At 40.4% G+C, this 25149-nt stretch overlaps 2 protein-coding genes across 2 annotated transcripts in view; both read right to left on the bottom strand.

Moving 5' to 3' along the window:
* Positions 1-7507, bottom strand: part of arih2 (ariadne homolog 2 (Drosophila)) — a 21918-nt gene extending 14411 nt beyond the window's left edge. Inside the window, exons 1-2 of the mRNA XM_008297708.1 lie at positions 7384-7507; positions 2965-3514 (exon numbers count right to left, since the gene is read on the bottom strand). Of these exons, the coding sequence (XP_008295930.1) occupies positions 2965-3231 (267 nt within the window). The 5' untranslated portion in view covers positions 3232-3514; positions 7384-7507. The remainder of the gene's footprint in view (positions 1-2964; positions 3515-7383) is intronic.
* A 3122-nt stretch (positions 7508-10629) lies between these two features.
* The window catches only part of xpc (xeroderma pigmentosum, complementation group C), a 22294-nt gene continuing 7774 nt past the window's right edge, over positions 10630-25149 (bottom strand). The window contains exons 6-14 of the mRNA XM_008297709.1: positions 23166-23286; positions 22962-23051; positions 19542-20378; positions 17907-18067; positions 17179-17260; positions 14948-15079; positions 13910-14079; positions 12521-12614; positions 10630-12343 (exon numbers count right to left, since the gene is read on the bottom strand). Coding sequence (XP_008295931.1) covers positions 12020-12343; positions 12521-12614; positions 13910-14079; positions 14948-15079; positions 17179-17260; positions 17907-18067; positions 19542-20378; positions 22962-23051; positions 23166-23286 — 2011 coding nt within the window. The 3' untranslated portion in view covers positions 10630-12019. The remainder of the gene's footprint in view (positions 12344-12520; positions 12615-13909; positions 14080-14947; positions 15080-17178; positions 17261-17906; positions 18068-19541; positions 20379-22961; positions 23052-23165; positions 23287-25149) is intronic.

The raw sequence follows: 25149 nt of genomic DNA on the forward strand, positions 1-25149 counted from the left end.
TAATCCTTTGTGCAACCGGCAAGTCATCAGTGATTCAGCTGTGGCAGGATATTGTTTGTTGATATATTCCGGGACGTTTCACCAGAAGTGGGCTGAACTGCAGGCAGTGTTTACACAGAGCAGACATGACAAAGCAAGTCTGGCAACTAACTAATAACATCTGTGGGAACTCGGAAAAATAATGAACATGCAGATTTTAGTTTTTTTCTGTTTTTGCAAAATAAATAATCGCATAAATGTAATTTGTGTTTTTTTTATGATTTAAGGAACTTCAACATTGTTATACGACACAAAAGACAGTGTTGGGTTTTGTCGACGTCTAACCGCGGTTGTGCCGTTTCCACTGAGGTGCAGAACATCACACTGTAGTGGGAAATGACTTCATAGTGAGTAAAAATACAACAGAGGCAAAGAAAAAAATGCCTCTGAAAAGGAGTTCAGTTGGTTAATAGAAAATAAAAAATGAGCAATCTGAAGACATCCCTTTGGACTGTAGTATAATTAACTAGACTAAAAGATTCAGTAATCAATGAAACCAAAAAAGGGTAAATTGATCTGTAATAGTAATAATTTTTTTTTTCATCATCCTTTCGACTTGAGGCAATTTCAAAACAAAAGTCTGCATTAACACGTTTGAAGAGTTATCAGACAAGAAAACTGAAGTTCAGCCATGAATGTCTCTGCTGCTAATCTACAGAAAATATTAGAGAAGGCAGAAACATAACTCAAGTGGATCTAGAAGTACTATAGTATAGTACCTAGCGTTATATGCCAGACTTCTAGGATGTCCTAGATGTTAGAAAAGTCTCAAGTCGTCAGTTCAAATCCAGTAAAAATCCTTGAAGAGCTCCCTTGTTCCACGTACCGCCATCAAGAAAGACGCAGCACCTTTACTAACAGAAGAATTGTGAGATTTTGTTCTGTTTTATTCTTTTTTAACTGAGTGCTACCGCAAAACAACACGCCAGCTCAGCAAAGTTGCCTCAAATAAGTACATAAAAAGTGCTGGCTGTGACGAATGAAAGACCATATTCACCATGACATAAGCTCTTGATCAATGCTCGCCTCCTCCGGCCGCACAGTAGGAACGCTTTAATATTAATGTGTGCACTCAGAACAATGTACGCTATCAGGCCCGGATCACAATTAGCTGCCTGTAACCGCGGCCTCAGTGAAGCTGGTCATTCTAATACACCCAAGCTCAACCTACGACAAGCAGCCACGCACATGCTAACCGGTGTGGGCGTGAACATACACACAGGATGTGGGGAAAATAATGTCGTTCAGCTGCTATAAGAACTCTCAGCACACCTTCTGTTACCGTGTACGTAAAGTGACATTGCGACTGAGACGTATTTCTAATCCAACTGAGCCCTTCTGAGAAACGGGACACATGGCATTGTCGAGTTGATCAATCTGTTGAAGTGACGACATTCTGTCAACCAGGCAAAGGTCACGTTTACATTAATGTTCCTCTTTATTCAGTCGCTCCCAGCAGAGAGACAGAGAGAGCAGGCAAGACTGGACAGTACATCAAGTGATGTATAATTCATAATAATGCACAAATAGAAGGCTAAATCTGAACTAAAAGGAAGCTGATTTAACATATCATATGATCTGAGCTGCTTTCTGATGCTGCAGGTATTTAATAAACTATGAGGAAACAAACAGCTGGATGCAACAAACTAAACTTTATCTCTGTTAATGTTAAGTAGATTACTTGTATTATTTGTGCGTCTCTGTCCTCATCACAGTCAAGTTTGATTTCTATAGATGCTATATTGCAGCCAAAGTGAACAGCAAATGTGTTTTGTGATTTGAGCCGAGTCTTTTGCGGCCTCTGTGACATTTAGGGACAATTATTGGTGCTAAAATGCGAAAAGAGCCTTCCCTAATTCTCTTCACATGACTCAAAGTAACCCACTTGGGCGTCCGTTAATGCAGTATGCAGGTCAGATCGGTGCCACGTTGAAAGTGAGCAAAGGGAAACGTGACTGGGTCCTAATGAGATTGACACCACAACTGCGTGTGAAAAATGACCGGGTGTCGTATAGAAATGAATCTGACACATGTAGATGCCGTCAGATTAATGAGAGGACTCCGTGTCTATAGGGGCCGCCGAGAACATCCTCACGTCGCCCACTGAAAGACACCGAGCAAGGTCGCTACACACTTCTGCCTTAAAACGTGATCAACAGGTTTCAGATCGTATCCAAACTATGTGGGCAAATTTTAAGAGAACACTTGTACCTCTGTTTTTCTTTTTGTTTTGTTTCTGACTTGACAACCCACTGGAATCAGTAACCTAAAACGTTATCATTCTATTCACAATAAATATGCGTTCCAAACACGCGTATGCACAATATTGCAGAAATGTAATTTAAGGCAACTCTCAGTCACTTATGATTTTTTTTTTCCAATTATCACTTATTCAAATACCTCTGAACGCATGAAAGAGTAGTTTAATTAACACGCCTAATGCAGGAATTACTATTAGAATTTAATCAAATCCCTCTGATCTACTTACTCATGCGAGCCTCTGATGACAGAAGCAAAAATATGTGTCAGAGAGAACAACTAAGACGAGCGTTCAGCCTAACACGGTGTCAGTGATCATGGAGACTAACAACAGCAACAAACACAACAATTAATGAGTTTTAACAGCTGAGACCAAGCAGATTAACCACACTACGCCTGTTCTACTTGTTGTGCCGTTACCTTTATCACATAAAGTGGTTCGTTTTACTAATTTGAGCATTACTCGCCTTAACGTCTGTCTCATATTATGTTGCTGTATTCGTGATCATACAAAATGAGCAGTGGTCTGAAATTATCTGACTTTAAATACACACTTCAGCAACCCTTTGTTCTTGCCGAGTGACTATTTTGAACTCTGGTTTTGCAAACACAACAACAGAACCTTCTATTTAACTTGACCGCCGCGCAGAATTGAGATGAACTCACCTTCAGCGCAGCAGCCACAGTGTTAACCTCCTCCGTCAGCACCCGCTGACTCTCTTTGTAGGTCAGACAGGTGAACAGGTACTCCTCTGGATCGAAGGAGTCGGCGCCCTGTTGCTCCACGTCGCTGGCCACTCCTTCGTAGTAGCCCGCAATGTCACCCTGGTCCTCCTCTTCTCCTCCGTCATCCTCATCCTCCTCCTCTTCAGAGTTCACCCCGAAGTCTTCCTCGTTGCTGTCCGACGCCTGGCTGTTCATGTCCACAGACATCCAGTCAGTTAAATCAATCACCCGGACAGGTAGACGACCTGCCTACCTGTCGGATCCCAGCGGTCCAATTAGCTGAAATGGCTCGATGGAAGCTCCACCTCCACGTTTTTTTTTCTCCCCGCCTCCTTTTCACCTCCTCACTGTTCAGAGACGCCCAGGCTTCCCGGCTGTCTGAGGCGCGTAGTGAGCGCGCTCAGCAGCAGCGGAAGAAGCAGAAGAAGTCACACTCTCCGTCACTCATTTGGAAAGCTAGTTACAGGACGGTCTGAGAAGAGAATAAAGACTGGAGAGGACGGAAAGACCAGCAATGAAGGAGAAAGAAAGGGACAACAGAGGATGGGAGAAAGAGGTGAAGAAGAAACAGAAAGAAAAAGAAACATACATTAGTGAGCAATCAGTCAATTTACATGAAATTTCTAATACAAATAAATCTATTATTTGTGATTTGGCAGCAAGATTAGACCACAGGGGTCGATACAAATTAAAATTTGTCCACATTCTCCATAAATTTCATTAAGCTGATTAAACAAACTTTATTTCTTATCCAAATTCAGCATTTTCCACAGTGTAACAGCAAAGTGCATTCATTGTTTTAAGAGATATATGACTCAACAATAGCAACTATTATTTTCGTCATCAATTCATCTGTTTAAATTAAACATTATTTTATCAATTTGTTCCTTCTGATTGATTAATTTATTAGTCAGTCATTAGTACCAAGTGCAATTAGCACAAAAAGTAGTGTTGCTACAAAAGTCTTGTCACATAATAGCCAAACTTGTGAACAAAATTCTAACCAAATATTTTTTTCAAACCAACGGTCCTAATTTATCTGACTATATTTGAAATGTAATTAATTATTTTTAAGATAAAGCAGTATTTATTGACAACAGCAGCACATCTACTTACAATAAATCAGATAAAGCCATGTTAATAGATGGCAGAAAAGAATGAATGAAGCACTTGTGGCTGAATTACAGAAAACCTGACAGTCAATCGGGTATTTCATTCAGTCGTCCTCTATTCTAATGAAAGGAAATGTTCACTAGCCTATCAATATGTGGTGGAGGTAATCTCAAAATGACTATACAGTCTAAAAATGCTTTTAATAGAAAAAAAGAAGCATTCACAAACTCTGTCACATACAGAGTTAGTTCTTTACTGCACGTACTGAGCATGTGACAAATAAAAACTCTTGAATTTTGATTGTAAATTATACTTTAACTGTGAGCCCAGCCTCACAACACATTGTAAAACTGAATTCTCAACATGTACCAAAGTGCCATGACAATCTGTAAAAACTAAATTCTATGCAGTCAACTTAGAAAACACAACTACAGTTTTTCTTTTTTGGGTCACACAGTTTATTCTTAATATCTAACATTATTAGCCTTTAAAATAACATTTCGTAGTCATTAATAACGCTGAACGACCCAGAACGTAGCAGAGAATCCAATTCCACTAAAGACGTTTGGGAGCATTCTTTGGAAGATGTGATTAAAAACACTTTGACTGGAGGATAGTTCAGTGAGTTGTAATACTAGCGTGTCCCTGTGGCACACATAGCCTGTGAAATGCTTGGTTGCTGATTAAAGCTACTCAGAACAACAAAGCTGATGGTTAACAGACTTTAAAGAGTCTTTAATGACACTCAGTGATCTCTTTAATCCTTAAAAAACACATTTTGTTCTCACTCTGTCAATTTTATTTCGCAGAGTAGGTTGTGTTTCAACCAGTGATGACTCGTACTTGTGGCTAAACCGACTCGCTTCATGTAAAGTTTAATCAACCGCCCTTAAAGTCAACCGTGTCGCAGAATAGAAGCAGGGCAGCTAGAAAGTAGTAATAATATGAGGCTTATTCAAAAAGGCACAACATCCAACATAGCAGGTAGGCCTGGGAATCTAGAGCCACTTCAATTTTTCCACAAATAGTACACATGTGAGGATGAAGACAGGTTGGTTTTCAGAATCTGTGCGGAGGAAGACAAAATGCATTTCTTCTTCTGTGCACAGTTTTAGGACAGAAGGATCATGCAATAGACCACATTTTGCAACTGCAAGGTCTTACACATATTTGCACAGTATAGTCCTGCACATATGCAGCAGAGATGCACAAGCCATGAGCCGGTTGTTGCTAAACGTTCATCCACCTTCCCTACTTAACAGTTGACCTTTCATTACGGATCACTGCTCGTTCCATAAAACCAAAGTGCAATGTACCTTTAATGATGAATACCAGCTCCAGGATTTGGTCTATTTACAAGAGAGTGCGGCCTAATGACAAACTGGCTAGAAGACAAGCTAGCCATGATCTAAAGGCCACGGGATTGTGACTGGATTAAGTCCAAGGTTCCTCCCTCCCTGTATGCGCAGTTCAGCTATACCTATCCTACTCACCATCTGACATGTCCTATGCTATAAACAGCTGATGTTCTTCTCATCATCTCCTCCCTTTAGAACCACTTATCTCACTGGCTGCATCTTTTTTTTTTTTTCTGCAAATCCACCTCTGCACTTCTGCTGTATAACTGTAGATCTGTCAGACACGGGACTTGAATTAAGCTGAATGTGACAGTTCAGTAGATTAACTGAAGGTGTTTTTATCTTTAGCATGAGGGAAAACAGGCAAGCTGTGGTTAACGCGGCGGCAAACTGGGAAGTTACAAACCTACAAAAAACAGGAACAAGCGAGGCTGAGATGGAATTAAAACCAAGACGACTGCAAGCACATGATAGCAAACAGTACGACTTGATTCACGACAATATAAGGCTGACTAATACATGTGTGTGTTTGTCGACACATCACACTCAAAATCACACTCATTTCTTCTTTGAGGATTTTCTACATACTTGAGAGTTTTGGTTACATAAAGAACATAATGCTGGAGGTTCATTTCACAACTGGAAAAGGGTATTTTTTTCCATACATCAATGGATCAATAAAATTCTTCTCCAAGCAGAAATGTATTGTGGAAATAAGTTCCTTGTTAGACTGGGGTTCCCCTGGTTGATTTTGAAATACTTGAGATGGTTCAAACTGAACACAGTACAGGAGTTTAACTTCATAACTGGACAGGGGATTTTTCCATATGCACTGCCAGATTGGTTCCACTCAGTCATGCAGCAGAGCAATTAAATCTTTTTTCCAAGCACAAATGCATTGTAGAAATGAGTTCCTAGGATTGTTGGAGTGGGGTTTCCCTTCCTGACACGTACTTTTATCACTACCCATATTGTGTTCTTGTTAAGTGGAGGGCTAACTTGTGTTTCTCCTTTGCCAAAACGTGCGTGTCCCCACCGTGTCGTGTAGGTTAAAGGCTCCTCTGCCTCTAAACGGGATGTTCACTCCGGAGCTGACACGCACCGTGACACCCCACAGGCCCCGAGTGGGCTTATTTCGCAACGTGATTTGCAGTCGCCGTGGTAAACAAACACCGGATCAAAGACGTTTTCTGGCACCGGCGGTCAAATGTGACTTCGCAAGTATTCACCTGAATAGAAAACGAGGTTAGCCGGGAAAGCCTGCCAGCCAGCCGGCCGGCCCGCGGTGCCAGCCCGGCGACAGACGAATGCTCGCATTCCGGCCGATCCAGGATAAAAATAGGCAGCAAACTGGGTGACACACATCTCGCTAGGCTAATGTATTACAGCGACTCAGCACCGGTTTGGTAACAGGTCTTGGGGGGAAGGAAAGTGGGGTATTCGGTATGAGCAAACAACAAAAGCTTGGTTGTAGCCAGAACATCGGCATTTGGGTCCGACTTCGGCACAGGGGCTCAAAACGGCAGTAAATCCGCCGCTAACTCACCGTTAGCCGGATTAGCTTCCTGGCTAGCGTGCTGGTAGTTATGTTCATTAGTGAAGTAACGGCATGCCAAAGCCACGACTCTGGAGAGTTACACTTTCGGAATACACTCGTAAAAGTTTTCGAGAAAAAGTTCATTCTGTCCCCTGACATGAATTTACACCGTCAGAGCTAGCCAGGTAGCCACCCCTCCGTGTCGCTCCTTGGCCGCTGAGCCGCCGCCTCCTCGCTCACTCGAGCCCGGGGATTGAGATGTAAACAAGGCCCTCTGGAGCCCGCGAGTCAACACATACATTTAAACAACCGCTGCGTTCACATTCACGCTTTAAAGTCCGTCATGTTTACCTCTCGGAGCGAAGTCGGCTCGGCCCGCGGTGACAGCCAGGAGCGGGGTTTGTTTGAGGAAATCCAAGGGGCGATTTAGACTCGTTTGCTGGGCTGGTAGGCGGAAGATAGACGGTTACGGAGGTACTTATCAGCGACGTCACGTCCGCGCCTCTCCTGCCTGCCTCCTGTTCGGGGGAGATGCTGCAGCTTCGCCACATGCAGCACTGCTGTCCAGCCTCACTGGAGCAGGGAGGACACTCTGTTTACTTGTCATAAACACACATCTGGTTTGCATGTGTAATTTAACCTCAAAAATCAGTATTGCTCAATCGGATTCTCCAGGATGTTTGACCTTCACTGACTAATAAAGACTGCACAAAGGAATCTGCACAAAGCATGTTTATACATTTAAATATTTTTCATTGAGGAATGAGTTTCTAAGCAGAGACTTTTTTTTTTTTTTTTTTTAAATTTAAAAGTTGCACAGTGAAATGCAATCATTTCCCAGCTTGTTAGGAAACTGGGACCAGCCACACTAAGGCCCCTTTCAGACAGAGACATGGAACATTGCTGGGTCCATCAATCCATTAAAGTGACTTTCTGTTGTTCAACCCTCTTTCAGACACTGCTCACTTATCCGTGAATGTTCCTCATGGCTGCATTCATACATACCTCCACAGTGCTGGAGTCATTCACGCGAGACTTGTCAATACACCAAGCGATGTATAATGCATAATAATGCAATCACAGACTAAAACTAAACTAATAGCAGCTGATCAAAATGTCCAAATAACTAACAACCCAGTTTGTGTTCAGCTCAGGACTCAATCTGAGGACGGAGACTGCGATGTGACAGCGATGATGACTCCCCACACGGGGTTAACAACCTTCCTGAGGGCCCAACAGTGGTAGCTTGGTGGTGCTGGGACTTCAAACCACCGCCCTACTGATCAGTGGAGCTGATCTGAGCCACCACCACCCTTAATCACATGAGTTAAAGAACCATTAATGGCATAAAAAAGTGAAATTTTACATTCACTGACCAAAAATCTAAACACATCATGCCAATCATCCTCTTTCCTGACATGAAGAAAAGGTTACAATTTCTGTTTTCTATCATCCTGATTAGTAAATTAGCTGAATTGTGCAAAGGTTTTTCAGCTGCTGCACCGGTGACAGACTCCTAACCACTGATGTAATCCACATCCTCGTCAGGTTTAAAGGACAATGATCAGATAGTGTGATCAGCGTACAGACACCCCTTTGATCAGTGACTATAAAAGGCCACTTTAAAATGCAGCTTTATTCAAATGACATGATGCCACAGACGATAAGAGAAAGACGAGAGCCGGCTGCTGGTTTACTGGATGCTGGCATGTCCCTTAGGGCCTTACATGCTGCATTTATTTTCAAGTATATCTTTAAACAGGTCTGGAGGAGGGCCTTTCATATTGATTTTATGTCGCAACAAGGATTTATCTTAAGTTGATTGCAGTTTTTTTTTTGGTTTTCAATGACTAAGACAATTCCTTTTTCCCAGAATACTTCATTTCTCACAATACACACAGGTTGTTCTTTCAGTGCTGAACAACACTATATGTTTTAGACATCCATGGAATGACACACCTAAAGCCCTTTAACACACACAATAAAAGAATTGTGTAAGTCCTGCAGTAGTCTGGGCTTTTGTTGTTAAAGCTCTGCCTAATGCTGGTTCTTTGTTAATGTAACTGAATTTTAACAAACTCACCTTGGATTGGGTGATTCATGGTTCTCTTAAACCATAATGTTCGCTGTGGCTCCTTAAACTACGTAATAGATATTTAAAGTCAACATTTTCACATTAATAAGCAAATCTTGGTCTAACTTAATCAACTATATTATGTTTGATATTTACATTATTTTCTAGCATCTTCATTCCATGTTTTGTAACTGATAGCACCAAAAAACTCAGAATTCTTCCATTATACATTGAGAAATTGATATCATATGTGGACAGATGTACTTTATATTTTAGGGATTGACAGTTTACTCCTAGATGTAAACATTTGAAAGTTGCCACCAACAGGCAAATGGAGAAAACCCTGTTTTAACTTTAAGGCAGTGACGTGTTACAGCTGTAGCTGCCGCTGCTGTGTATTTTACACTCATCCCAGCCTTGTAAATAATAAATGGTAACTAAAAGAAAAAAGGAAAGTGGAACATCATTGTAACACCCAGCTGACATTAGATGCTCTTAAGCGATGAGAACATTCCTTGCCTTTAAATGATCCTCATTTTTTTTTATCTTCTACATTATTATACCATAAATCTACAGGTCTAAATTGCTGCGGTTTTCCTTGCTCATAAGAGGCACAGGTTGGAATGTAACTGCTGGTATTGCAGCTCAACAATCAGACGGAAACACTGCACTCGATGTACTTCTGCTATAAAGGCAAAGGAGTGATGGCTTAATAAACAATGCATTACCTTCAGCCGAGCTCCTCGGTGGTGCCTCAGAGGAGCAGAGGGCCGAACCCCAGGAGTAAATGTACTGATAATTGCTCTGGAACTGCTGAGGAAGAAGATAAATTAGCATCTAATGCAGCTGATGGTCAGTCAGTTGCAAATTGACACACTTTACTTTAAAATATTCTTTGTTACACAGTTTTTTCTGAATTACAACTTCAAAGAATGCAATTTCTTGAAAAGTATTTAAACCGAGTCAGAAGTAAATTGGAATTATTTAAGTAAAGAATAAAATAAAACCTGTAAAATCGGCCTGTTTTGTCAAAGAAAGCGTTGCGTTGTGACTTGCTTAATGAAAACAAACCAGTTAAAATAACATTCACCGTTAGGCAGGAGGAGGATCCATTCATACCGGCTGTTGAGGACAACTGCATGTGGTTTGTGGTCTCAGAACTTACAGTTTACTTTTTCACACATGGAGCCGTATTTTGAAATCTTACACTTAACTGCCAGCGCTACAGGTGCGACTCACATTTTGAAAAATGACATCGGCCCTGTACGCAGCCTTGAATCCTGCGAAGACCTCCTGGTTATCGCTGCGCTGGTGTCCCTGAGATCAGTCTAATCCCTACATGTTTAAACGATGAGGGAAGAGTCCAAACAAAAACAGAAGACTTTCCCTGATGAGCAGTGAAGGTTTGCGAAGGCTGAACAACTAAAACATTTTGGAAAAGGTTTCTGTATAACCACAGATTTGCCCTTTGCTTTTTGTTTGCTAGCCTCGATAAAACGTCTGATAAAGAAAACAGCATTTAGTTTGGTTGCTTCGCATTGTACTCACTTCCAAACATTTATTGCAAAAATACTTTTCTTACAAAAACTGTTACTTGAAATACAGCCGCCATCGTCTGTATACAAACGCATATAAGGACAGAAGCTGTGAAACGCTTACAAAAGTGTGAAAGAGGGTGACATACAGACAGTGAATGGGATATGTGACACAGAAAACAGCAAGAACAAGTGACCTTCCAGTGGTGTCGAGGCTGAAGAACAAAAAAAAAGAGGACTTAATATGTTTCCAAATGACAGAATAAAAACAAAAGTACAAGTTCCTGCTTTCAGACGGTCAGGTCACATGAAGAACAGTCCAGTCAGCAGCAGTGTGTACGCTTCATGTGGTCGTGTTTACGTGCCGCTTGTACTTGCAAGGTTGAGGAAATGTGGAATGTGATGAATTTAAAAAAAAATAGTGGTGCACGGTGAAGAGGCTGTGGTAGCAGCTTTAAAAGGTTTTTGTTCGTTTTCAGTCGCTACAAGTCATACGAGGGTGGATCAAAAAGTTGCGATGAGTGTGCCCATAAAAATCTAAAATTGAAATTTGGTTGTGTTTTCAGTCAAAGTAGTCTCCTGCAGTAATACTTGGAGCACTCCCCCCGGAACAAGTATCACCATATAGATAAGCCAAGCACGATCTATAGTGAATCCCTTAAACTACATCAAAATATGACCCATCAACTTGAATAACATTTTGGGGAAGAGAGAGAAGGTACAGGGGAGCCAAATATGTTGAGTAGGGCAGAAGGAGAGTCATGATTTTTTTGTTGTGGACAAAAAAATAATCATCAGGCACACAGAGCATTGATGCTACAGTTAGGGTCGCTTGCACTGAATGTTCTCCCTCAACAAGTTACAATAAAACAGTGCCTTAACAGTCCGGTAGCATAATTCCCGATGCACAACCACATTAGCATTGAACAAAATGATGAGCATGCTCCTGGTGCCCCTGACCTGACAGACCGTGTTGGAAACTGTGAGCTCCCACACTGTGAAAACTGCTGTTTCTGCTCTTGATGGCAGCTGCAGACCAACTTCTCGTCACCAGTGATGATCCTCCACATGAAGGTTGGATCATCCTGGCTTCTGACTGACAAAGAATGTGACGCTTTCTTCGCTGCTCCAGTTCACTGAGAAATCGCAATTACACCTCTACTGGTAGCCACAAAAGCACGTGTAGCAGGTTCTGATGTTGACAGCGTGGTGTCGGACTCATGGTGGTTACATGTTGCGTTCACTTATTGATGAACCCTCGTATTCGCCTGTATTGTTTGTAGTGTTGTTGGCACAGTCAGTCAAGTGCTTTTCAGAGTGTTATCAGCAATAGTTTTTCAAAACCTGCATCAAAAACAGTGTAATTTGATCTCTCCCCTCACACTTTCTCAAAAGGGAATAAATGCTGCTGTTGACCCCTCTTCTCTCGTTTTGTCGTCTTCTTTTTCAGTCCGCTGCCGCTGCTGCCGTCTTCTTCTGCTTGTCTGTTTTGCGGCCAGGACATTGCCAGAGTCTCAGACGCCGTCTTAGCTCCGCTGCCTCCATCCTCAACTGGCTCTTCATCGGAGGAAAACCCGCCGGCGTCATCTCCGTGAGCGAGGCCACTCTGGTTCTTCTTGCTGTAACGCTGTTTGAGCCGTTCTCTGATCAGGAGTCCCTTCACCAGCAGAGTCCAGTTGGCGATCACCCGCTTTTCTTTTTTCTGGAAAGTGAACGGGAAAAAAAAGCTTATGTGACATTGCGATACTGAACAGTTTAGGTTTAACTTGAGCTGTCACTGCAAAATCCGTCACGCATGGCCGGAGAGAGTTATTGCTCTCTGATTAATAATTCTCCAATAAGCTGAAAATATTAACATAAAAAAGAGAATCACACACACCTCTTTCTCCTTCTGTTTCTGAAGCTCTTGTTCCTCCACCCAGGCAGCTCTGAGAATCTCCTCATGCTCCTCACACACTATGTAACCGTCAGTCCTGAAACACACACAGAAAACTAAACTTTCTACGATCTTTGTTTTTGTGACAACGCAATACATTCTCTTTCATTCCTCATGTCCGTTGAGTAGATTTAACAACGTGCAGCTTTTGATGTGTTTGGCCGATTAGTTTAAATATTCCAGTTGCACCTGGAAAATTCTTACAAAGGAGAAGTTTTACACTAAACCAAGTAATGACATGAAAACTTGCTCACTGAAACCGACACAGCTAAACTTGGAAAGCAACACATTAGGCCTCGATATCAGAGCCGACAGAGCAATAAAAGCCACACTGCCAGTCAATAAAACTAGATACAGATTAGACTTTGGAGGCAGACACTGATTAAAGTATATGAGGGTAAGACATGTTCGAGATAAGACGACTAATGTCTTCTTAGGATATTTAAGAACAAACAATATTTGTCTTTAAAGTGGTTAGAATCCCCAGTAATGAATAAAAATTAATCCGAGGCAACAAGTGCAATGAATACAGGCGTCTACTGTGTCTTGTTGCACCAAACAGGCACATTTTGGAGCAAAGCCTCTTATGTCTCCACTTCTGCATTTTACAAACTGACTACAAGAGCTGATCAGAAAGTTCATGGACTGTGCACAGAGCAAGCAGTAACTGTCATAAGTCAGAATGTCACGCAACACACTGCGGCACCGGTCAAACACCCTGTATGTCTAGCGAATGAATCTCCCAAACTGTTTCCAAATGGCAATGCTTCAACTTGAATTGTATTTTGGGGAAGAGGAACAAGTCACAGGGAGTCAGATCTGGTGACAATTGTGTTGTTAAAGCCAAAAAAAACTGTCACCTCACAGTTCAGATTTCTTGAGTGTTCTTCTTTTAGACACTGAAAACTGCTGTTTCTGTACTTGGTGGTCGCTGCAGACCCTCCTGTCACCACCAGCGATGATCCTCCACATGAAGGTTGGATCATGCTGCTGCTGACTGACACACAATGTGACGTTTTCTTTACTGCCTCTGTTTGATGCAAATGTGCATCTACTTGTGGCCACACAAACATGTACAGGTCCTACTGTTGGTAGCACGGTGCCACCCGACATCCTGACTCATAATAGTTACTGCTTCCACATGTTGCAAACACACCACAAACAGCATCAGAACTTTTTGATCAACCCTCCAACGACTGACCTGAAGCCTCATGATCATATTCTAACCAGGTCCTGAATATTCCTAAATATGAGCACAGCTGTAAAACCTGAGACCAGAATGAGACACGTTCATCTACTCCACTGTGTTTAGATTCGTCAGTGCCGTCTTACACAGCGTGGGAGTATCCTCCATGGAAGTCGAAGCCTGTGACTGCAGGAGCGGCGTCGAGGTTCAGCTTTCTGGCCACACGGTGCAGGTTGGACAGCCTGACATGAACACAGCCGACCGGTAACATGCAGGGTTTGAACAGGTAGACGTTACCGTAGTCGTTACGAGGAACCTGAAGAGAACAGACAAAGCCAACAGGTGAAGAGGAGCACTGTGAGAAGCTGAATCAGTTAAGTAGTTGAGAATAAACAAGCTCTGATAGTGGATGGGCGTTCCCTTTTGAAACCACAGACAAAACTATCTACTTTCACAAATGTGACATTCTGCCTTTAATGTCGCTGTGAATTGAACCCCATTTGAGTTCAGTCTCTTAGATGGAAAAATAAGCAACATGAAGACTTTCATAACTTTCATGGTTCCCTTGGTCTGGTTTGCATCTGGTTTCATTTATGGGTAGAGTCTGACCAACACTGGATTTCTGGGATGCTGATACCAACTTTTACACTAAAACATTTGAATATTGATATATCTCAGCCACAATTCTTCCATCCATCCATTATCTATACACCGCTTAATCCTCACTAGGGTCATGGGGGGCTGGAGTCTATCCCAGCTGACTCAGGGTGAAGGCAGGGGACACCTGGACAGGTCACCAGTCTATCACAGGGCTACACTTAGAGACAGACAACCAAGCACACTCACATTCACACCTACGGACAATTTAGAATCACCAATTAACCTCAACATGTTTTTGGACCTTGTGGGAGGAAGCTTGAGAACCCGGAGAGAACCCACGCTGCACGGGGAGAACATACAAAGTCCATGCAGGTGTCCTCACCAGGATGCGAACCAGTGACCTTCTTGCTGCGAGACAACGGTGCTAACCACCGAGCCACCTTGCAGCCCACCAGAATTCTTGATATAAACATATGTAGGTCTGAGTAATACTGACAAGGGGATTTTTATTTTAGCAAACTAATGCTGCAGTTTGTCTTTTGCATCTTCACATTCTCAACAATACTGATGCTTTTTAGTCTTACCTTCCCATCCACAGCTATGGGAGGCTGGTACTCTTCAGTTTGCCATTCTCCAAACAGAGGCAGGTCCTTCTCTTCCTTCAGCTCAGCCATCATTCTGGCCTTACGGGAGCGATTAGAGAAGCCCCTCACCATCTGACAGAGAGAAACACAATGACATGACTACACATGCAGCACACCCAAACAGTCACAAAACACATTTGGTGGTTGCAAGTGTTTTTGTTTTGTTTTCTTCTCCTTGGCTTGCTGGCTGAAATGATAAAATGCAGACTCACTGGAATAGGGTTCTTGTTGCCAGTCACCTTGCCAATGTCTTTACTTCATTGATCCAATTAAGACTCGCTGATTTTAATTTAATAGCATCACAGCTACTGAAGTACTCGATTGATCTGCACTCAGCAAACTGCCACAATAAAAACAAATAATAACACTTTGTGCGAGTTCAGCTGGAAATTAGTTACCAGCTGGCATCAACACACAAATACATCTGTAATTCTTAAAGACACTGACAAGAACGTAGTCGTCAACTGAGTATTTTAAATGTTAAAAATGTGTAAAATCATGTTTTCTATCTCAGGAAAAAATGTGTCCAAAAATACCGACGCTGGTTTGGAAATTCTAGTGAGGATTAAGCGATGTATAGATAATGGATGGATGGATGGATGGATGGATGGTTTGGAAATTCAGAGTCTGGTGAGAAGATATAGTAAAAAATGCATGCTGTGATTTCAAATAACCAATAAAATGTCTGTAGCTACACTACAAGAACGTTTCTTTGTGCAAATAAATAATTTATCAACAATATTTTATGTTCATTCTGTTTTTAAATCATCATATCACAAAGAACTTTCCATTGACGAGTGGTGGTTCATTTGTTATAACTTTACTGCTGAAATCAACATTACAGTTTTTCTCGGTCGCTTTGGTACGTTTCTCAGATCAGAATTGAAATTCTCAAAACTACTTTTTCAACCTTCACATCCTTGTGTCACTTGTGCACATCAAAAAAGCAGTTTCTCATTTCTTTGAACAAGTTCTAAATGCTTTGGTACATCCATGCTAATGATTCTCTGCTGTTTCCTGCATTATCAACTGCTTCTGTCATGTTACTCAAAATGTACTATAATGGGTCTCTGTTGAATAGTCTCACCCCCACAACATCTAGTCATTTATTAACATTAAGTCTTTACATGCAAAATGGTTGAACAAGTTGTCAGAATATGTCGAGCATGTTTTTATACATTTCCATTAGACTTTTTTCTAAATCTGTCCTGAACTGGTAAGTTGCTCCCAGGTGAATCCTGACTTTCTCTAATGAAGGGAAATGTGTGTAGCATCACATAGATCAACCAATGATCAAGCAGTTCTGTGAAATAGCTCAAAGGTGCATCTTATGAACCATCAACTGGCAAGTATAGAAGAAGACTGCACTGTAACTCCTACAGCACTGCATGTATAGTTTTCCCCAAGGAGCTTGTCCTATGTTCTCATTTCTACTTTTGTTTTGTTGTTTTTTCTTTGTGCTGTGCAGTGCTGTCTTTTCCTGTCTGTATCACAATGACATGATCTGTCAGCAAATTACAGTACAAACAGTAAATGTGAATCTTGTCCAGTCTCTTGCAATCAATCTCCCTTATACACTAATGTGTAACTCACAATTTACAATAATTATCATCAAAACTTTAGCCATAGATTACATCAGAATATCCCTCCAGAGTACACTGTTATACTGACAACATGACTAAGCAATGTGACTGTCTTATCCATACACAGTGACACCAGGACTTGCCGTTCTGATGCCACTGACATGTTCACTGACACAGATATTTAGTTTTGAGAGATGAAGTAAGGATTTTGAGCAAGTAACTGCCTTTTGCAGGTAATCCCTGGTGTTTTGCTTTTTGTCCGATTTGTTTTGAGAAACACTGTTTTGTAAATGTTGAGGATGATTCGAGAAATGTACCAAAGCGACTGAGAAAAACTGTAGTGGAGTGGCTGATATTTTTGTATTTTGAGGTTAACACTTCCTCTAATTGCTCCTCTTTCTTGGAAACATTGGTCATGCACATGAAGACTGATCAACTGATCTGGCCAGAGGCTTTAGTCGGATGAAATCAAACAGAAAAACAAATAATAGAGACCCAGAAAAACACAGGAACAAACTACGAGAAGAGAAAGACGGTTTGAAGGGGAGCAAGCACAAAAGAACAAAAATTAAAAACACATCCTCTCACTTTGTACGGCTCTTCTCCCAGTCGGACAGTCCGTGCTTCTTTCAGCCACGTGTCTCTGGAGTGGAGGGTGTGCACACAGTCCCTACATGTGAAGAAGACGTGAACATGGTGAGAATAATGATAGCTGGTCTGTTCCTGAAAATCCCATTTAACGTGCTCGTTTATTCAGTCGAATGCAGAATCAAAGACTTTTTCTTGTATTTATCTTCAGCGTTTTATTATTTTCAGCAGCTTCCAGAGCAAAACTACTAAAAACACAAGCTTCAAGCATATGACAGCACCCCCAAGTGGACACTGATGCTCATGACCACAGTTCAGTCCTGCAGGCCGATGTTGCTTTCAAATGCAAACAAGGACATTCCTGTTTTCATGAAGTTTTTCTTAATACGTTCTGTTTCACACAGTAAACAATTTCTCCTGGCCACACATTTGCAAATAATTTGTAAATAAAGTGCTGTCATTTGATTGTTTTTCCAAATAGAGTGGCTCGGCCCAACACTTATTTACAACAACTGACTGATGTTTAAAGGATATTTAGATTCTGAAGGCTGCTGAGGTATTCAAACTTCCAAATCCAGCCCCTAAACTGGGTTGACCTCTGCAGAAATCAAAGGCTTACAACTTTCCTGATCACAGTCTAAATCGCATAAATCAGCATTTGCGATGAAAAACAAACTAGGTTAAGAAATGAGACTGTATGAAAGCACTGAAAATGTGTCACCACTGACCGTGAGTATACGGGCTCTCCTCTGCAGTATCCCAGTATGGTGGCTGTGGGAGGATAGACGGCTTCGTACTTGAGCAGGTGTCTCTTCAAGGCGTACAGCGGGTGGTTCTTATACTCGCCTATAGAGATCGGCAGGGGTTTGTTCAGAAGCTTATTCTGGAGCTGGGTGGGCGAAATGGGGGGAAAACAGTGAGTTCAAGCTCTAGAAGTAGGACAGAAAATCATTTCTTCTCATTCTTTGGATTAAGACTACGGTAGGATACTTCAGAAGGCGTCTTTGTCCACTGTTGCTGATGTGACTCTATTCCAAATTTATACAGCTTAACTTGGAAGGTAGGATTAAATGGTAAAAAAGACGTAGACAGTAAAATCACAGATACAATGACAGTAGATCTCTCCCTGTTCATACTTAAGACACAATATCGATTTTGTAAAGTGAGCATTAAACAGACCCAGACAAAAGAAAATTATCAGTTGGAGGTAGTGTTGCATGGTATGTTGGTACTAGAGAAGTATTTCAATACCGTACAATTAAAATTAATTGTTCAATAATTAATTAATTATCGTTACTTAAAGGATACATTTTTTTAAAACTTAGATAACCTTTATTGATCCACAAGGGAAATTGTTTTATGACAGTAGGACAAAATAAATATATAACAAAAAATTTAATAAAAATAAGAAGTAAAAAAGCAAAAAAAAAGAATACAATGCAAAGATTTCCATATGTGCAATTTATAATTTTAGTTTTTTGTTGTTGTTGTTTCTTTGTTTTTTGCCAAGTAAAGAAAGATAACAAAAGAAATGAGTAATAATAATAATAAAATATAGTAAAATAAAATTAAAAAAGATAAAAGATAAAAAGAAATACTAATTTAACACACAAAAATATGAATGGGGGAGTTATCTGATGCAGAGCAGTGAACTGTTGTACAAATGAATGGAGGCAATAGAATAGAATAACAAAAGCAGTATTTTCTGCTTGTTACTTCTATCATCAGCCTTCATGGTAAACTAATTAAGTCCACAGACACCATATGCCTGTCGGTACTGAGACTGTGATTGCCAACGCAAAGCATTTCGCCTGCAGACTTGTCGATTTGTTCAAAGAATTGAAAGAGTGAAACAACAAATGCAACAGATAATTACTTTGTGAACTCAAATATAAATCAAACGAGTGTGATTTTTTCTGTGACAAGCCAGTTCAGGGCATTGATACCAGTTAAATTTGGTTTCATCTTTTTTTAGCTAACTTACAGATGTGGTAAACGCTTCTTAATGCAAAGCAGCATTCACACCAGCAATGTTAACATTAACTTGCAAGAAACTAAAAATCATCAAATTATGTCGATCAGCAACACCACCTCTAAATGACCAACTTAAATCCTGCAGAAAGAATGAAAGCAGGTGATTATAAAGTGTAATAAAATGCTGCTGCCACTGACCTCTGCAAGGATTTAACCTTCGATAAGCCTCAGTGTGACATTTTCTATTACTTTTTCTGATATTTTAAGGTTTTGCTGTTCAGGACTGATGGATTGAGGCAGCTAATCAAAGTCATAATTTTGGTATCATGGCAACGCTAGTTAGAGGTTATGTGTATGTGTAATAGGTCCATCCTGGATGCTGGACTCACCTCCTTCTCCTCTTTCACGTCCCTCTCATCCTCGGGTCCTAAGAACGGCTCCAGCGTTTCCTCCCACCACTCGTCATCGATCCGCCTCTTCCTGGACGACGTCATCCAGGTGGGGTCGTACTTCCTCCCCAGGTCCTTGACGAAGCCGTCTCCGTCCACCGACACCACGTACGTCACCGGAGCTGTTGCGTTCTGGGAGCACAGGTGCGGCATCCCAACGCCCTTCTCCACGTGGACGCAAACCCAGGAAGAGGTTTTCTCCAGATACACCTCCAACCACTCGTCCACTCCGGGCCCTTCCTTCTTTTTCCTTCCCTTTGTTCCGTTGCTCACTATTCCTTCTTCTTCTTCATCATCATCTTCCTCCTCGTCTTTCACCTGTTTTTTTCCTCCCCCACTCTTTCTCTTTGGAGCTACAGTATCTTTGCTCTTGCTCCTTTTAGCTTCACTCTTCCTTTTTGCCTTCTTCCCCTTTGTAGATTTAGCTTCGCCCTCTGAATCCTCACTGTCGTCCTCACTGGTCTCCTGGAATTCTTCATCGCTAAGCCTCTCTGCTTCATCATCATCATCTCCGTCACTGTTGCTCTCCTCCTTGTAGCTGACCTTAGACGCGACACTGCGGCGCTTTGAGTTCTTTGGTCTCTGCCCTCCTGATGATACAGACTTCTCCTCTTCCTCCTCCTTCTTTGTTTCTTTCCTCTTTGCTTTCTTTCCTCCTTTGGTCTTCCCCCCTTCAGCTGGCCTCTTGGTGCCAGGAGAGACCTTTGGAGAGTCGGTCTTTGGCGTTTCCTGGCTTGTGCGGCTCTTTTTTGGGGGAGATGTTCCGGCTGCTTTGCCCTGAAGGAACATGGGAGATATTCAAAATAATTACATTTGTAAGAACAAAAGATTTAATCTTATGAAGTCTAAATCCCGCCAGCACACTTGAAAGGCATGTTGTCTTTACATATGGTTAAAATTACAGGATTTATCAGCCATAAAAACAGAGAGATATAATATTATAATAAAAGTGGGGTTTCAACTTTTAAACAAAATAAATCCAATCCAAGTTTAAAATCAGGATGTTTCATTAAAATCACTTTATCCTACATGGCTCGTTTAAAAATAAATAACAGTTTCTCTACTCATCCATCATCTATACACCTTAATCCTCTCTAGGGTCATGGGGGGCTGGAGTCTATCCCAGCTGACTCAGGGTGAAGGCAGGTTCACCTGGACAGGTCACCAGTCTATCACAGGGCTACACTTAGAGACAGACAACCAAGCACACTCACATTCACACCTACGGACAATTTAGAATCACCAATTAACCTCAATATGTTTTTGGACTGTGTGGGAGGAAGCTGGAGAACCCGGAGAGAACCCACGCTGCACGGGGAGAACATGGAGACTCCATGTAGAAAGATCCCGGGTGTCCTCACCGGGACGCGAACCGGCGACCTTCTTACTGCGAGGTAATGGTGCTAACCACAGAGCCACCTTGCAGCCCTGCTCTAATCATATTCCCAAAAAAACAAAGAAAACCTAATCTCCTCAGTGTTACCAAGATGAAATTAGTGACTCATCTGGGATCAACAGTAGTAGTGACTGAACTGCAGGCTGTGGTCCCCAGTATTGGTCACACCTGTGGGCACTTGAGTTGCTGAGTTTTTTTTTAACTTTAGTAAATTAAATAATCCAAGAAAGTTTGTTTTATGGTTCCACACCTTTATAGTTCACAAAAGAAACCAAATGCTGCATAGTTTCCATATTATAAAAAGCAGAAATACTGTATGCAGAGGCACAAGCATGAAAATGTAATAGTATAACAGAAATGGTGCTTCTGTCCTTTCACTGCAAAGTTTTGCTAATTTGATTTAAGAACCCAGGCTGTAGTTCTGCAGTTTCCATCAGATGCACACATGGAAAGACTGTGGAACAGAGCTCAGGCCTTAAAAATGACCTCTTTTTTTATTAATTAAACTGAAATATAAGACAAATCAAGTCAGCTCTAACTTAATGAACAGCACGACTCTGAATCATTTTCATTCTGATATCTGCGATTCATCATACAAAGCCTACCCAGATACATTCTTCCTCAAATGTAAAATGACAATCTAAGTATCTTTATCTGGTTTTTGTTTTTTTTTTTTTGCACAAACATCTACACTATCATTTTGAATAAAACCACTTTAGGAATTCCACTTATGCTCTCACCTTAATTGGTCATTTCAGGTTAAGCGGATTAACGAGGTTCAGCCTCCTGTCACACTGCTGAACACACCTGTGCACGACAGCTGCAGCTTCCACGTGTGTGTGTTTGTTTACTGTGGAAGCTCTGCTGCTGCTGCTGCCAGCCCTATTACTCTACATCCAGCTTTCCTTTGATAATAGCCATTAGACTATAATGTTTGAATTCATTTCATTGTAAATGTAATGTATGATTAGTTTAGTTTATCCTCGTTCAGAGCAAGAGAGAGAGACAGAACCAGGAAAACATCGGCCTCCACCTACTGTTCTGATAACGTACTCACATAACAACAGCCTGTGTAGGATTTCTGATGTGACTGTATGAACGCATGTAGCTTCTGGTTTCTCCATTAATAACATGCAACTGCTAAAACAAGTGAGAGGTGTCATTTATGTGATTATTACGACAGTTAAGTGACAATCAACAGTCTGTTTCACAGCCCTTTGTTGAGCATCGTGCACCATAAAAACCAGTACTGGAGCCAGAAACTGTAAAAATGAAAATTATTATCAGGTTCTAAACTTTCCAACAGTCCTTGAACTAATCATGTGTTACATCTGGTTATGTTGGAAAAATTGACCAGATATAAGCTTAAAATTGTGACAATCCCTTTATTCCAAGCCTTATTTAAAGCCAACAGTTTGTTCTGTAAAAAAATTAAAAGTTCTCCAGTCCTTGGGGTAACTGGCAAGTCCGACAGACTCAGCTGAGTCACACTTTTAAAAATCTCAGTAGTAAAATATCAGAGCCACAGTTTTTTATCCATTATTACCAACAACTGTAGGCATTTGCAAAAATGGTAAACATGTTGAATCCATTTTTTTTCAATTTCTGTATAATTAATATTCAAAGAAATGTAACTTTTTTTTCCCTTTTGTATGATTTATGGCAGTAAAACTTTGCTATACTACAGAAAGGATATTTCTGAGTTCTATCACCAGGGTTGTGCTGTTTCCACGGAGTTGCAGGACTTTATTTTGCAGTAAAAGTAAGTTAAGTTCAGACAGTTAATTAGGTAATCTGAGGGTTTTCTTGCAGCTTTTAGCTTTCTGCCACCATACTTGACATTGATTTTTAATTTGTTACGCGTCTGTAGTTCTCTTTAAAATTAAAATGCGGCCATGAACATCGTATGGCTGCTGTAATTATGTCAGTAACATCTACAGGGATCAACAACAAAGAGTCAGTACCTTGGCTGATGGAGGTTTGAGAGGAATCGGCTGCAAAGACAGAACCAGTCGGCAGAAGAGCTGCAGAGACCTCAGGATCAACAGGAAGAGCTGAAAGAAACACAAAACACACAGGGACATAAGTATTTAATATTCTGTTGGATGTACAGCAAGAGATTGTTTTGTATTTAGTAAAGTAAACCAGTCTTGGGCCAAAATACCAACATGAGTCAGCTCCTGGTGGTTTCTGGCTGAGAGGCTGGCCAGGCGTCTCTCCAGGAGAGCCCGGGGGTCCGGACGCTCCTCATAGGGAAGGCTGGGGTTCAGGGTGAAAGTCTGTCGGAACCTGAAAGGAAAGACAGAGATTAATATGTAAAAGAAAAAAAAGATAGAGCGCTGATTACACCAAGTCACAGAACGATTAAGTGACTGAACCAGTGAAGCTTCTTCCTGGTTCTAACAGACAACATCACATCAGTCCCAGCTTCCCTCTGTTGGCTCCCTGTTTGTTTTAGAACAGATTTTCAGATTTTATGTCATGTATTTGTTGATTTTATAAGCTTGTCATGGTCAGGCCCCAAGCTGTAAATCAGAAACGCTAAACCCAAATGAGCCTGTTCACAGCCTGAGATGTGGCGTTGTTTATATTTGTCTATTTTATTCTCTTTCACCCCTTTTTACTTATTTATTTACTTTTTTATTCACTGCATTTTTTACTATTATTATTAGTATTTTTCACAGAATTGTACTATACATGTATTCTATTTTATTATTATTAAAATGTATTATCATATTTCTTTATTTAGTATTTTATTTTTTATAGATTTTTTTATAGATCTTATAAAGTTTGAAAAGATTTTTATTTTTAATTTTATTTCGTATTTATCAAAGAATTTCCACTTGCATTTTTAATGGCTTTACTCTCTATTTCTTTTATTCCACTTGCTGTTTTTCTTTAATTTAACGTTAAATATTTTGCTTTTATTATTTTATTTGTATTTCCATTGGTGTCTTGTGTTTCAGTTTATTTTGTAAATCTTTAATGATGTTTCACTTTCATTCTCCACTTTTGCTTCCCTGCTGTAACTTTGTCTTCCTGAATATCTTTTTTTTTTTGTCAATCTGTAAAGCACTTTGTAAATTCAGTTTGAGGCCACTGGTATCTGGATGGTTGTTANAAATTATCAGTTGGAGGTAGTGTTGCATGGTATGTTGGTACTAGAGAAGTATTTCAATGCTGTACAATTAAAATTAATTGTTCAATAATTAATTAATTATCGTTACTTAAAGGATACATTTTTTTAAAACTTAGATAACCTTTATTGATCCACAAGGGAAATTGTTTTATGACAGTAGGACAAAATAAATATATAACAAAAAATTTAATAAAAATAAGAAGTAAAAAAGCAAAAAAAAAGAATACAATGCAAAGATTTCCATATGTGCAATTTATAATTTTAGTTTTTTGTTGTTGTTGTTTCTTTGTTTTTTGCCAAGTAAAGAAAGATAACAAAAGAAATGAGTAATAATAATAATAAAATATAGTAAAATAAAATTAAAAAAGATAAAAGATAAAAAGAAATACTAATTTAACACACAAAAATATGAATGGGGGAGTTATCTGATGCAGAGCAGTGAACTGTTGTACAAATGAATGGAGGCAATAGAATAGAATAACAAAAGCAGTATTTTCTGCTTGTTACTTCTATCATCAGCCTTCATGGTAAACTAATTAAGTCCACAGACACCATATGCCTGTCGGTACTGAGACTGTGATTGCCAACGCAAAGCATTTCGCCTGCAGACTTGTCGATTTGTTCAAAGAATTGAAAGAGTGAAACAACAAATGCAACAGATAATTACTTTGTGAACTCAAATATAAATCAAACGAGTGTGATTTTTTCTGTGACAAGCCAGTTCAGGGCATTGATACCAGTTAAATTTGGTTTCATCTTTTTTTAGCTAACTTACAGATGTGGTAAACGCTTCTTAATGCAAAGCAGCATTCACACCAGCAATGTTAACATTAACTTGCAAGAAACTAAAAATCATCAAATTATGTCGATCAGCAACACCACCTCTAAATGACCAACTTAAATCCTGCAGAAAGAATGAAAGCAGGTGATTATAAAGTGTAATAAAATGCTGCTGCCACTGACCTCTGCAAGGATTTAACCTTCGATAAGCCTCAGTGTGACATTTTCTATTA

This window comes from Stegastes partitus, unplaced genomic scaffold (genome assembly GCF_000690725.1).
Source record: "Stegastes partitus isolate 25-593 unplaced genomic scaffold, Stegastes_partitus-1.0.2 Scaffold1240, whole genome shotgun sequence".
NCBI lineage: Eukaryota > Metazoa > Chordata > Actinopteri > Pomacentridae > Stegastes > Stegastes partitus.